At 43.6% G+C, this 13,706-nt stretch overlaps 1 protein-coding gene across 3 annotated transcripts in view; it reads left to right on the top strand.

Moving 5' to 3' along the window:
- The window catches only part of ntn2 (netrin 2), a 42,038-nt gene extending 31,111 nt beyond the window's left edge, over positions 1–10,927 (top strand). For all 3 annotated transcript variants that reach the window (XM_041029456.1, XM_041029455.1, XM_041029454.1), the window contains exons 4-7: positions 278–427; positions 2,888–2,941; positions 6,862–6,936; positions 7,078–10,927. In XM_041029456.1, coding sequence (XP_040885390.1) covers positions 278–427; positions 2,888–2,941; positions 6,862–6,936; positions 7,078–7,463 — 665 coding nt within the window. In that variant the 3' untranslated portion in view covers positions 7,464–10,927. The remainder of the gene's footprint in view (positions 1–277; positions 428–2,887; positions 2,942–6,861; positions 6,937–7,077) is intronic.
- The last annotated feature ends 2,779 nt before the right edge of the window (positions 10,928–13,706 follow it).

Genomic DNA, 13,706 nt, shown 5'->3' with positions numbered 1-13,706 from the left:
ACCAGAGTGCACACAGCATTAGGACAAGAGGAAATGAGCAGAGAGGACAGAGGAGGGCACAGTGTGCTTCTCTGGGTCTCTTGACGGTGATGCACTACATGCATCACCCCACTCACCCATCCATCTCCCTTTTGTTTTACAAGATTTAACCCAGTATCCTGCCCAGACTGTAAAATCCAGGGAATAAGCTGCAGTCTACTGTGTGTCATTTTGGCATCAAGATTAATCAGTCAATATAATGAACATATTTTCTCCCTCCCCATCTCCCCCACCCCAGCCTGTGACTGCCACCCTGTGGGCGCAGCGGGCAAGACGTGCAACCAGACCACAGGCCAGTGCCCCTGCAAGGACGGCGTCACCGGCATCACCTGCAACCGCTGCGCCAAGGGCTACCAACAGAGCCGCTCTCCTGTGGCCCCCTGCATCAGTGAGTGACTCAAACAGATACACACACACATTCTCACTCTGATAACTTACATTCCTCAGTTTTGTAATTTTATCATCTTGTCAGACTGCTAAAAACTGACCCGATCTCCATTGTGAGCTACACTAAAAGCAGCACAGAACGCAAAATATTGAGGTTGAAAAACATAATTGAAACCACACTTTTCTGTAGCCTAAAGTCATTCTGGCTGTCTAACAGGCACACCCAACCTGATCTCTACGCTGCACATACAGTACATGTGTTCTGTGGGTTTGTGTGGCCGCTGAAAATGCAATGATAGTTTCTCTGCGAACACTCTAAAACGTGCGCAGACATGGATCCAGATGTATTGTCGGGCTAAACTGAACTGTCACATTTGTTAAAAGGACAGAGAAAAGTTGAAGAGTGAGGTGGAGAAGTAACTCATGCCGACATAGAGAGGACCACTGTAAATGTGCAGGGTTGTTTTTTTGGTGCAAGTCAGTGGAAAGCTGGTAGCGAACCCAAGATTGGGCTGTTGTTGTTCCACTTGCTGTCAACAATGTGTAATATGTGCGAGAGTACTTCAGTTGCTGTAGTTTGCATGCCGACTACACAGGTTTTTAATTTCCTGTGACAAGCATGTGTGTGTGCATGTGGGTTATGAAATTTGCCAGTGCCCCGGCACATGCAGGCATGCGTAATAGAGGGCAACTTTCCACTGCGATGTGTGCCAGGCGGTACGGGCACACATTGCACGCGCTCACAAGACAACCTCCACCACGGCAAACCGTGCCGGGCCGCCCACTGCCTCACCAAGCTCTGCCACACTGTGCCACATGGTGCCATGTTGTGTTTTCTCTCACATGCAGCTCCGGAGCAGATGGTGAATGGGCGAGATAGAGGAAACAACTGTGGTCATGGATAGCAGACCCTACTCATTTGAATGCTACTGAACCATCCAGTGAGAACAAGAAGAATTGTGTATGTGCTTTCAAGTACATGCGCACATTTGGATCCATTACAAATAGCAGTAATGACAACTGTGTGTGTGTGTGTGTGTGTGTGTGTGTGTGTGTGTGTGTGTGTGTGTGTGTGTGTGTGTGTGTGTGTGTGTGTGTGTGTGTGTGTGTGTGTGTGTGTGTGTGTGTGGCAAGATGGCCTCATGGTAAGCATCTTACTGCCTATTGAGGCTCTTGGACCCCAAGACAGAAGACAAGACCATTAAGCAGCCAATTAGTATGATGGCAGCAACCCTCATCTGAATGATCCTTTCATCATCTGTCTGTCTTCACAAGATGTGGCCATGAGGGCACACAGACTCAAAGTAGCTTCTAGCAGCTGCGCCTGCCTCCACAAAGCTCCGTGCCCTTGTTTGTTTTTGTTGGCGGGGTGTCCATAATTTGAGAGAGACAACTGCTGCTTTTGCCTCAAAACAGCCTTCCAAGAACCCCTCCTACCTCCCGCCAGCACACTCCCACTCGCTTGGTTCAAACCCTCAATCTCCAAATCCAATCAAAAGCAGATCCTCCGGGTGGATTCTAAGCCGGCGTTCCCGTAACTGTGTTTACGGTAAAAGCAGAGGGGCCTGTTGTTAGCATTAGCATTTGTATTGGAAAGTTGCATACGATTAGAAGAGTGGTCCTGGAGGAATTCCATGAGGCACTTTTTAGTGTAGCCAGCGGGCACAGCGAGGGAGGGCTGCATCTGTCTCAAGACGATCCAACCAAAACTGCCCCCTTGCCATCTGTCCATCTGTCTATACATGCTTGCATGGAGATTACACAGCAGTGTTAACCTAGCATCTGTTGGGGGAGGACAAGACTAATCTAGTGCAGCCACCTTTCTATTTTAACCATTGTGCCTCAAAGAATCAACTTCTGTCTCAGATGTATCAAGTGTGCCGACTTCGAATGGATTGACTTATCTAATCTGGATTACTGGCCGTATTTGTGGTGCATCTGCTTAGTTTGAATGAAGACTTAAACTTGGTCCTCTGACCTCCGTTATTTCTTCCACTTACACTGTGTGAGGATGTTTCAATGTATTCTTCCAAAATGACAGTGAAACGGCCACATTAGTCCGTGGAATGCGTGATTTATTTGAGCCTGTCTTCCCTCTCACCACCAATAAGTATCCCTGTCACTCTGTCAGTGTTTATCTAGCACGTCTGTCTGCAATTCCCCACGTGTTTTCATGTGCGTTGTCGACATATGTCACAAATGTACTGTTAGACAACCCTGATGTTTTCTCTAATTGGCCTTAGAAAGACACTTTCTACTTCTACTGGATACTAAACTTACCCTCTGTATTTTGTTGTGGGTATGTTAGTATATACACAAAATGAATTCAGACACACTTCATTTCTTTGACCACACATGCACTCCAGGCAGGCATACAGCCAAATCACTTAGGCCGTACTTGAAAGGTATGGATTTACATTTAACCAGTGAAATAAGTTTGTATTTCTTGTGTGTGTTTCAGAAATCCCAGTGATTGACCCCACAGCTGTAGTGAGCAGCACAGAAGAACCAGCAGGTTAGTATACGCTCTCTGAACCTCACCCATAAGCACCACTGCTTTATGAGGGGAACAAAAACATATTTTTTAATATTTCTGGACATGAGTTTTAAGGTGTGGAATAAATATTAATGGAGGGCGGGTCCCCCCTCTTTTGAAGTTCAGCAAAGAGAGCGAGTGCATTGGGGCCGGCAGAATTTTTCCATTGTCTTAAAGACCTGTGTCCTTGGCACAGTTTCCCTGACCACTAGTCTCAAGTTAGTGGAGCCTCGCTGTGCTCAAAGTATAGCTGCAGCTCAAAGCCAAGGCCAGCAGATAGGCAGCAGAGGTGATTAGTTACAGTATAGCTGCGAGATACAGTGTGAGGGCGAGTTTTGAGGCGTGAAAAGAGTGTTGGCAAGTGACTGGGGGGAAATTTGTTCAGTCTCTCCCTCTAACTCTCCAATTTAGGCTCCGGTCAATTACCCTGCCCTTATTTTTCATTCTGTGGCTGTTTGATTTAAATGGTGGTGTTGATTTGGAAATGTTGATTCATTAGTAAGTTTATAACATACATCATCACTCAGGCTGCAGATTATACCCCCCACTTTGAAAGTCATACTCTACTGCATTCTTCAACTCATATATTTTTATTGTTTATATCCTTTCTCTTTTACAAATATATATATATTCTGTCAGAAAGCTTGCTGTAAATTAGACTTTTGTCTTTTTATGGGCTTTTTTTTCAAAGCGTAAATACTGTGCAGTTTGAGGGTCTGGCAGAAAGGGTTAAAAATGTTTAGAATGGCTGATGCTTAAGTTGAAGGCTAAATGTGGTCACACAGTCAGTGAACATACAGCAAAACCTCTAGTTAAATCAAATGGTATAAAATGAAACAAATTGTTTTACATTATTTGCTTTATGACAAAGAGTGATCTAAGTATTCTTTTAAAGTTTAATAGATACTGATAATAATTTTCTTATATTTGCAGATTCTTTCCTCATTTATGACTTCTTCTTCTCCTCATTCTGTTTCCTGTTTTCCTCTCATTACTTGGGCCCTTGAGTCTTTTTGGGGGGAACAAAATGCACAGTCCAGCCCATTCTTGTGTTTAATACTTCCCTGGGAAAATGTTGCAGGGTCTAAGAACACAAGAGTCATTGATCGCCAATTCACCTCAGGCTTTGCTAAACAGACCAGAGCATTTCCCCCATCTTTCTCCTTCCTAAACTACCATAGAACGAGTGTCACCATCAGAAACCTAAGGCCCCCAAAATGTTTTTGTGGAAGGGGCGGTGGATGCAATTTGTCCTTGTCATGGCACAGTGAAAGGGGCTCAAGGGAACGAGGGCATCGAGAGCCCCAGAGCCAATTGTGCGTGGTTTCAGTGGGCCGATCTTCTGGGTCAGTGGGCGATTCACCGAGAGCTTTTCCAGGTGAACACCCAGCAGTGAGTGACTCTTCATGGGAAAACACACACACTGTCCCCCAGCCAGTGATTCACCACTGATACCTCCAGGCCAGCCACTGTATACTGCATACACAAGGACACACACTCATAGGCACACACAGGCACACAATGGCAGTGATCTAATGAAATCCATACACATCTCATATAAATGCATGCCTGTCACAGTTGCATGCACACTTACATGATAATGATCTGCTCATGAAACCACACGGTCATTTATAATGAAAAAGACCTTTAGCAAGCTATGATATTTAGCATAATTTATTTAAAGTGAACAATGTACAGCACACACATCCACACATACACACACCCATCCACAAGCACACCTCTTCATCAGTCCACATCTACACCTCAACCCATCTTTTTTCTTTTTTCTTTTTTTTTTTTTTAACGTCACCCTGTCTTGAGGTTATTGGAAGCTGCCGTCTGCTCTCTCCTTCTCCCTTTCTTTTCTCTCCTCTCTCTGGCTAATAAAATCTCCAGCGCTCTGATATACAGCCAAACCTCCTGGACATTTTTATGGGCTCTTTGGTCCCCCGTTTAGTCCTCCCGCTCTCCTTCCATTGCTCCATCCTTCCTTCCCCCCCAAAATACACGATGCTGCACCCCTACTCTCATGCAACCCAGAAAGTGTAATTTCCCTCTCTCACGACTGTTTTTTTTTTTTTTTCTAATCGGGACATTTCATGTCCAACAATTTTATTTGGTTTGCTTTGGAAAGCTACATGACTGAATGGTTTTCCTTTTGAAGGCAATGAGAGGCCTGACCGCAGATACCAGTCCAGTTACCAGCATGTGGTTTTTCAGTTTCACGCCCTGACATTCCAAGTGAGCAGCATGGTCAGCTTTTCGTGTCGCCTGTCTAAAACTGACTAAAACTATGCTGGTTAAACGACCTTCATGGCATTCCCTGCAATTTCAGTCCATCGGTTTCATAGTTTTTTCTTTACTTTGTGTCCTTCTCATATTTTCATAAAATGAAATAAGTGGATCCAAAATTCGACGGTTCATAAAATCCAGTGGCATCCAGTCAAGTACAGTAGAGCCTCGCTAATGATCAACAGTGTCTCTTTCTTTCTTGTCACAGCTCCAGTAGCAGTTACCATGAGCACTGTTTAAAAACACACAGCAATGCTTTAAATCTTATCAAGGATTGTTTTCATATATTTCTAACATGAGCGATTTCATCCGTTTTTGAAAGTTCATTCAATTTTGCATGTCTTGTTTGTTCCCCATTCTCTCTGCTCTCAGCTCATGGAAAATGCATTTCGTGATCACAGAGAAGCAAAGCTTTTAATGTTGAGATGACAAAATAAATATTTCATGATCTTGAGAAAGCAAACCAGGAGAAATAATTACATGCATGTGCTCTCATGTCTTCAAAGGGCTCTGTATGGGAATTAACTTATCTCCAACTTTCTTGGTCCATAGAAAGTGTTGTACACAGTCATTTCTCAGCATTGAATGAAAAATAAAGTCAGTTATTATTATTATTGCCATTTTTAACTCAGGCTGCAGGTGAACTTTGAGCCATCAGAAATGTTTTTGTGTAAAAGGACGTAGTTGCTTCAAATGTTAGACTGGGGAATTCCGAACCAAGTCTTGAGATCTGAGATTGATCACTCAGCCAAGAGGTCCATTTTAACTGTCACATAATTGTAACACCTCATCGCTGGCAACTCTACCTATGAATGGTCAGTAGAGGTCATCAGTCCAATGTGTGGTCTCAGTCGTCACGCTGGCAGCCAAGGCCTATTCACATCCATCCAACCATGACCTGCTTCCACAACGCTCTGTCTTTTCTCAAGACTGCAGAAAACATGTCAAGCTGAACACTTTTACTCTTCTGGTATGTTTCACTTGCCTCCCAGAACCCGTCTGTTGCAGGGGTTTGATGTGCAATTTGTCAGAAATTGTATTTTAACACACAAAAACCGAACCAAGCTCAACATTGTCCAACCTGCTCCAATTTCCCTTGGAGCCTTTGGCCCTGTCAGTGAATATATATTGTTGTAAAGATAAATGGGAATATAGGCCTACTCACCACGAGGTTATAAAACAATACAAGTATCCGAAAAGGTAGATATAGTAGCTTTAATACAAACGTATGAATGTGTTCATATATTTGTATAACAAGCTTGGCCTGTGTGCATGTGCAGAAGCAAGCACATGGTGATTTATATCCATATTGTTGAGTGTGTTTACTGCTGGTTTTCGCAGTACATAACACTTTACAGTGTTTGGCACAGTACCTTTTCATTACAGATGTACTGGTCTCTATTTATGTTCTATAACAGCACCACATAACGCACTATGAAATGCTGTGAAATAGTCCTAAAATGCAACTGTAGGACAATCATTCAAATTTCAAGTGTTTAAGTGTCCCATGTGTGTGATTTGAGTGTCATTATTGTCAAGAAGGTCCATGGAGTTACAGCCTCAGCGTTACAGGAGTGAATGTTGGTTGTCCTTTTTTTTTTTTGCAGATTGTGAGTCATATTGTAAACCGGTGAAGGGCAACCTGAAGATCAACATGAAGAAATATTGCAAGAAGGATTATGGTGAGAGAAAAGAATTAATTAACCTGAAGTAATAAATATGCATTGCTGAGAGTTTTGTTTTGACCTGAGTGTGTGTGTGTGTCTTTATAAATATATATATATATATATATGTTTTTTTTTTTTTAATGAATGTGTTCTCAGCGGTACAAGTGAACGTACTGGACATGGAGACGGTGGGGGACTGGGCCAAATTCTCAGTTAGTGTGGTGTCTGTGTACAAGAGCCGTGGCGAGCCTTTGAAGAGAGGCGACAACATCCTGTGGGTACACATGAAGGACCTAGCCTGCAAATGTCCGAAGATCCAGATGAGCAAACGATTCTTGGTGATGGGGGGCAGTGACGGCGGAACGGGCCCAGGGTCGGGCCCGGGGGTCGGACCCGGGGGTGGAGCCGTCGGTGCAGGGGCGGAGCGTGTGGGCCTGGTGGCTGATAAAAACAGCCTGGTGATCCAGTGGAGGGACATTTGGACGAGACGTCTGAGGAAGTTCCAGCGCAAAGAGAAGAAGGGGAAGTGCAGCAAAGCATGATGGGAAAGCAGTGTCCATCCCTACCTCCCTTCCTCGCCCACCCTCATGAACCCTGACCCAGTGATCCCCTTCCCATGAATCCCTTCTCCTCCCCCATCACAGGAACACTGCACATTACAAAGACTGCATGTACCATCCCTGTTTTAAGGACCACATTTTGTGTATAATTATTTTCCTTTTTATTTTTCAAGTTTTGTCTTTATGTCACTTTTTGTCTTTTTGTCCATTGGTTTGCCTTAAAAAGGGACCATTAAAAAGGGTATGAAGTGTAGACAAAAGCAGACGCCATTCCCTCCTTCAGCGACGACAGCGGTGTCCACTCCTCCCCCCCAACTACAACCCCGTGACTCCCAGTCTCCTTCTCCTGTCAAGACTGTCTCCTGCCACTTTGTTTCAGTACTCACATATATGACTACCAGTGCTCACACTTCACATACTTCTCTGAGGATTTTATGCCACAGTGTTCGTCACTTCAGAGACCAACTAAAATCAGCAACAAGACGAGCTGCGCGTCCTCTGCTTGGCTGCCTCACGTTTTGCTGATGAAACAAACTCGACTTGGATCAGCACAAGCCGGTGCACCTGATAACCTTTCAACATTTGCTGTTAAAATGTTCATGAAAATGGGGCCTACTTGCTCCAGGTCTCTGCAGTAACTTCTACAGACAGTAACTTAAAAAAAAAAAAAAGAAAAGAAAACTCTTGCCCCGTGAGGAACCAAGGGCTCCCTTTGCAGGGACATTTTCCACAGCAAACCTCAGTCTCACCACCACTGCTGCTGCCACCAGACAGCCCTCACAGAATAAACTGCTCATATAGGCTCTTATATCAACTATTTGATGCCACTGCTCATAATAGAATTTATATTCTTTGTGTGGCTGTTTGTTATCTCATCCATCCATGTACCAGGCATATCCTTATTTGAGATATATCCGGTTGTTTAATTTTTAAGCAGAACAAAGCCTGTTGGCTTGTGTGAGTCACATTCCAGGCCTCTAGAGCTGTGCGTCTAGTCCCTCTCATGAGTGGTTTATAAAGTCATGCATCACCATCATGACTCATTGCTTGTCACTTTTTCTGGAAGACAGATTAAGCGGTGTGGACAAATGGCTGGAATTTCAGAACAATACCAATATTTCCAAGGAGACTTTTTGCTTTATGGGTAATGTCTTCTGCTGGGTAGTGGCCTTCCAGATGTTGCTGTGTGGCCACTGTCATTTCTTTGTCTTTAAAATGTCTGAATATTTTTCTGATGTGTCTAGTGACTGGCAGGCTTGTGTTTGCCAAAATAAGAGATTGAAAGGAGAGTTCCTTTTCATGCAGTAAAAAGAAAACAAAGTCGGATAAACAACATAGTCGTGTTTTTCTCTAGTATATTTTGACAAAATGAATGAGGCTGGAAAGTTTTTAGTGCTCACTGATTGTATTATGACATGAGAGGATCATATTTCATTCCTCATGTGCTTTGTTATGTTTGCATGTTTGTGTTTTTTGCTGGTCCATCAAAACCTTACAGTTAGCAGAGCAAGAACTAAACCAATATGAGCATCGCGATCCAAAGGAAAACTTCCCAAGTCATCTTCCCCAACTTGCTTACCCGAACGCAGTCCCTGTCATCCTTTGCCAAATAAGCATAGTCAGTTTTTAAATTCAATTAAGAGACTATGAAAGTCAAGACCAACGAAAACCACAGAAAAACCCGTCTGGTTGCTCTCAAACTTTTTATCTGCCTGTAAAGCACATTACAATTTATTTAAAAAGAGTACAAGATAAACACACAGTTTTGAGGGGCACATCAAGCTAGCGTAGCAGTGAGTGTGCCGACAGGCATGTCATGCCAGCTAATGGTTACGCTCCTTTGGTTGCAGCGGTATGTTTGGTTTGTCATTCTTCCAAAAGTGTCTCTCCTCCGCTCTCTTCTCTGTGTCAGCCACCACCCTCCCCAAACTCCCTTTTTAACCCATTTTGCATGTTTTGTATTCAGTGTCTTAGATAAGTGACAGCACAGAACGAGGCTGCCAAAACTGTACTGTACTGTAGTTCTTGTTTTCACGTCTTACGAGAATGTATGTCAAACTGTGAAGAACACACTCACGCAAGTGTATGGTCTGATTTTAAGTGTTTATGAAATAATGTCACCAAGTCCAAGAATGTGGTCTCCATGACAGCTGCGGCTATGAATTAGATTGTGTTCAAATGGTCGTGGATCTTCATGCTTGTCTGTCTGTTTTAGGATGACATTTTAATAATCCCATCCAAAAACAACCCATAACCAAAATGAGTTATCGCCCACCGTGATTTCTGGTGTGTGTCAGAAAATGCAAAGAAGGACAAAACAGACTCTGAAGTTTTGACAGCTCTATGCACAGGGCACAATTCCCGCAGATGGAATTTCAGAAAAATGCAGAACCAAGCGGTCAGTTATTTGTGTGTCAGACAGGTGGCGTTAGTGGCACCAGCCTCCTCGCCCTAATATGTGAGTATGGCGTGACACATTATGATGTATGGTCAAATTACGTGCCCGTGAGGCCTCTCTGGCGCTCAACTCCTTAAGCGCCCAACACATTCACGGAGGAACTGTAGCGTCCTTGAATCTGGACTTTATTTCACATGGAATCGTACAAAAGCCTTCTTTACTTCCTGTTGGCTCTCTGTTTTCCTCCTCTCAAGTGCCCACCCTCAATGTTGGAATAAAAGATAAGAAGTAAGAGTGAGCCAGATGTTGTTTGGGGGTAGAAACGTAGTCTTGTGAAAGCTATTTAGTGAGCCTCATAGGGAGAGCCGTCCTGTTGTTTTACGTTAACAAGCCCAGCAGCTTGGCAGTGGAACTGAGGCCATAACTGCCTCACTTTGCTTTGTTTCCTCCCCCCTTTGCAGCATTTATAGCATTCACAGGTGTGTCTGTGTGTGTGTGTCTAATTAACCTACCCAAGTAAACAAGTGATACGCACATGAACTATAAGTGCAGGGAGGTGAGATGACTCTCATCTGAAGGGCAGTGTTTTAGGGGGATGGCCTATGATAAAGAATTATCATTTACATTTTCCTGGTCTGATTGTCATTCTTCTCTGTTTCACTTCCTTCTACGCCTTTGCCTTGTTTAAAGAGTCTTGACACATTTTTAATGTTGTAAATATGTACTGAACTGCCTCTGCCATTTATGTTGTCTTTATGTAAAGCGTCACTCGGCCTGGGATGGCTCACGTGTATGGATGTACAAACCAGATGATGTTATATGGATGTAGAAACCAGAAACATATGCTTTTGTGATCACGACCAGAAAGATGTGGTTCAGATATTACACAGAATGTATTCCTTTTAGGTTTTATGTTGTTGCCAGACAACAGCCGCCCAATTGTAAATGACTTTGAGGAGGATCGAGTTTAAAAAAAAAAAAAGAAAAAAAAAAAAGTGACACGGGCTGATCGGTCCCTTTGCTTTTTCCATAGAGGTACAGGCGGGAACTTTCTGTTAGTGACCTGGGAATAATGGTTCGCTCTCACAAAAACTGTCCACCTACCTTTTGGGAACAACAGGATTCTTCTCTTAGTTCAGCCCTGCTCTTCACTTCTGTCAGAGTCTTCCTTGTACATTTTCCTCTGAGGCAATGAACCACTGACTTTTTAATCTAAATGATAAAAAAAAATAAATTATTAGTTAATGAGCTGTGGGTTGTGTTGATCATCTGTCTCTCTAATGGCGGTCATTAGCTTGAGCTGCGGAAATGATATCAATTGATATGTGTGTGTTTCTTATTGGAAAGTATGCTCACATGGAGTGGCCACTGCTCTGGTGTGTTTCCACTCACAAGGACTGGAGTGGGGTTTGAAGGGGGGAGAGTCCCGGGTATATCGGGTCCTCTCCTGTATGAACAGAGCAAGAGCTAAAGCTCTGTAAATAAACAGTGAGGCGCACACACTTGAATATGTACCTCACCTCTGAGGAAACCCAACTCCCGAGTCAGGTCCAAAGCAGGAAACTCCTTACTCTCTTTCTCCTTTTCCCTTCTCCCCCCACCCTCCCTCATCTACTCTCCTCTCTCCTCATCTCCCCACACTCTAACCAAACAGGCCAACTCCATCCATCCTCCTGAAGGTAAATTACAGGAAAGCAACCATTTATCATCACTCTCCCCAAGCATGGCCATCAAGGCTTTGAGAATAGAGGTTACACACACACACACATACAGCATGACATATATTTCTGCATCAAGCCCATCCATCCTAGACATCCTGGCCTCCCATCAGCTTGCCATTCCTGTCCAGTTCCCATTACACTGAAACAGTTTAAATGGCCTACAACCAAATAGACAGTGGAAATCCAGATTTATGGTCCAATGAGAGATTCAGCTACAGAAACAGAGTCGACCTCAGGGCTCAGTCTAAGTGAGATTCCACTCCCCTTGATGAAGATTGCAAGACTGATTGAACTCTGTGAGTATCTGAACCATCAGAGACCCTCTGCATCTCTCTTTCTGTCTCCCTCTCTGTCCATCTCCTGTACTGCTTGTCACAGGACTGAGATATTGGACGAAATCAAGTGGCAAATGATGCACTTTGCCCCTGAGGATGTTCTCAGACATGGAAAATCTCAAATACACACCTAAAGTTTCTTTTTCTTTCTGGCTCTGCCTACTGAAGCTGTACTATCCCACTTTCCACCTTGATAAATGGATATTTAATGGTAACGTGCTGTGTGTAGATTGGAGGGCTTCTCCCTGGATTGGTTGCCAGTTATAACTATTTCTTCATAATGAAACTGATGAAGAAAGAGTCATATCAGTTGATGTCTCTGTTCTACAACTCAGTAAAATTCTAACTTTTGAAGCGTGTTTAGGAAACCACTTCAGTGTTTGTAGAGAAAACAGAGCTCTGGAGAGTGACTGGTCTGGGAGAGAGCTGCTGTTTAAAGTGCTGGAAAAGAGCAAAGCAGATCCAGCCAAAGACTGTCCATTCTTCCACCCTCCGTATGCTATCTCACACACACTCCCCCCCCCCACCCACACACACACACACCACCCAGCGGCAGACGAAGGGGGGGCTTACCAGTCATGCTTTCATAAGCTGCCAAAGCGGCTTCATTGGCTTTAAATGGAGCCTCATTACCACTGTGCTTCAAAGCTCAACAACGGTATTTTCCAGCATAGGGTCCCTCTCTCTGTGTGTATAGATCTGTTTCCTAAATCTTTTTTCCCTAATGTTCTTTTATTTTTTGCCACATTCACGACTTTCCATTCTAATGATCTCTATGCCTTATTTCCCTTTTTTAATTATTTTTTCTCCCCAACTCTTTCCTTCAAAGACTGTGAACGCTTGTGTGAATATTTGAATGTATCTGTGAACACTCATGTACGCTTGTCTGTGTGTTTGTGAGTGTGTGTGTGGGTCAGCAAGTACTAACCCCCTTGAAAACCGCAAAAAATGTGGCGAGAAATCTGTGTGGACCGAGATCATAAATATTCAGTGGTGAAGGTCTGATCTGTCTCTCTTTCTCTCTCTGCTGCATGTCTTTTCCCTGAGTGAAACCAGCTGTCGTCTGAAGACACACCACTCCCTCTGGAACTGACAACATGCGTGACAATGACCACACCTCCGCTCACACATCTGTCATCCTTCAATCTCTCCATCTTTCCATTTGACTTTTAAAAAACACATGTTTCATTCCTGCAAAGGAAATGTCTTCTTCTCATTTTCAACTCATCCAGTCTTTTAGCTCACAAAACGGGGCCAATTGCATCCATGATACTCGTGGACAATTTTCCAGACACAAACGCACAGTGTCGGGGATTGTAAGGGACTGGTGTTGCACAAAACTAGAATTCAGTGTTCCTTTGTTGGTCTTCTTTATTGGAGAAACAAACTTTATTGGGCCAGTGAGTGATTGAAAATGAGTGAGGAATAGGGGGTAATTTAAAACCAGTGTGGTCCCTGATAGGAGCATTTTGAAGCACAAGCCCGCTCCTAATCCGCCCCTCAGCTTTGTGTTTGATTGGGTACTGTTGAAAATGGGGATGAGTCTGCCTCTTCAAAGCCTGTAACATAAGAGGAATGTGTGTGTGTTTTTGTGTGCATGTGCTGCCCATGTATCAATGCGATCACAAAAAGCGGATTGTGTGCAGATGGACAAATAGAAATTACACTGATAAATTCTGCATAAGCCCCTATGTGAGTGGTCTCGCTTATTACACCACATTTTTATAGCTTTGCTTCAAGAATTACAAATCTGGCTTTAGGCCTGAGTAAT

The sequence above is a fragment of the Toxotes jaculatrix genome, chromosome 21, assembly GCF_017976425.1.
Source record: "Toxotes jaculatrix isolate fToxJac2 chromosome 21, fToxJac2.pri, whole genome shotgun sequence".
In the NCBI taxonomy this organism is placed as follows: Eukaryota; Metazoa; Chordata; class Actinopteri; family Toxotidae; genus Toxotes; species Toxotes jaculatrix.
Note: the sequence above shows the minus strand (reverse complement) of the source record. Positions and strands in the feature narration are given on the sequence as shown.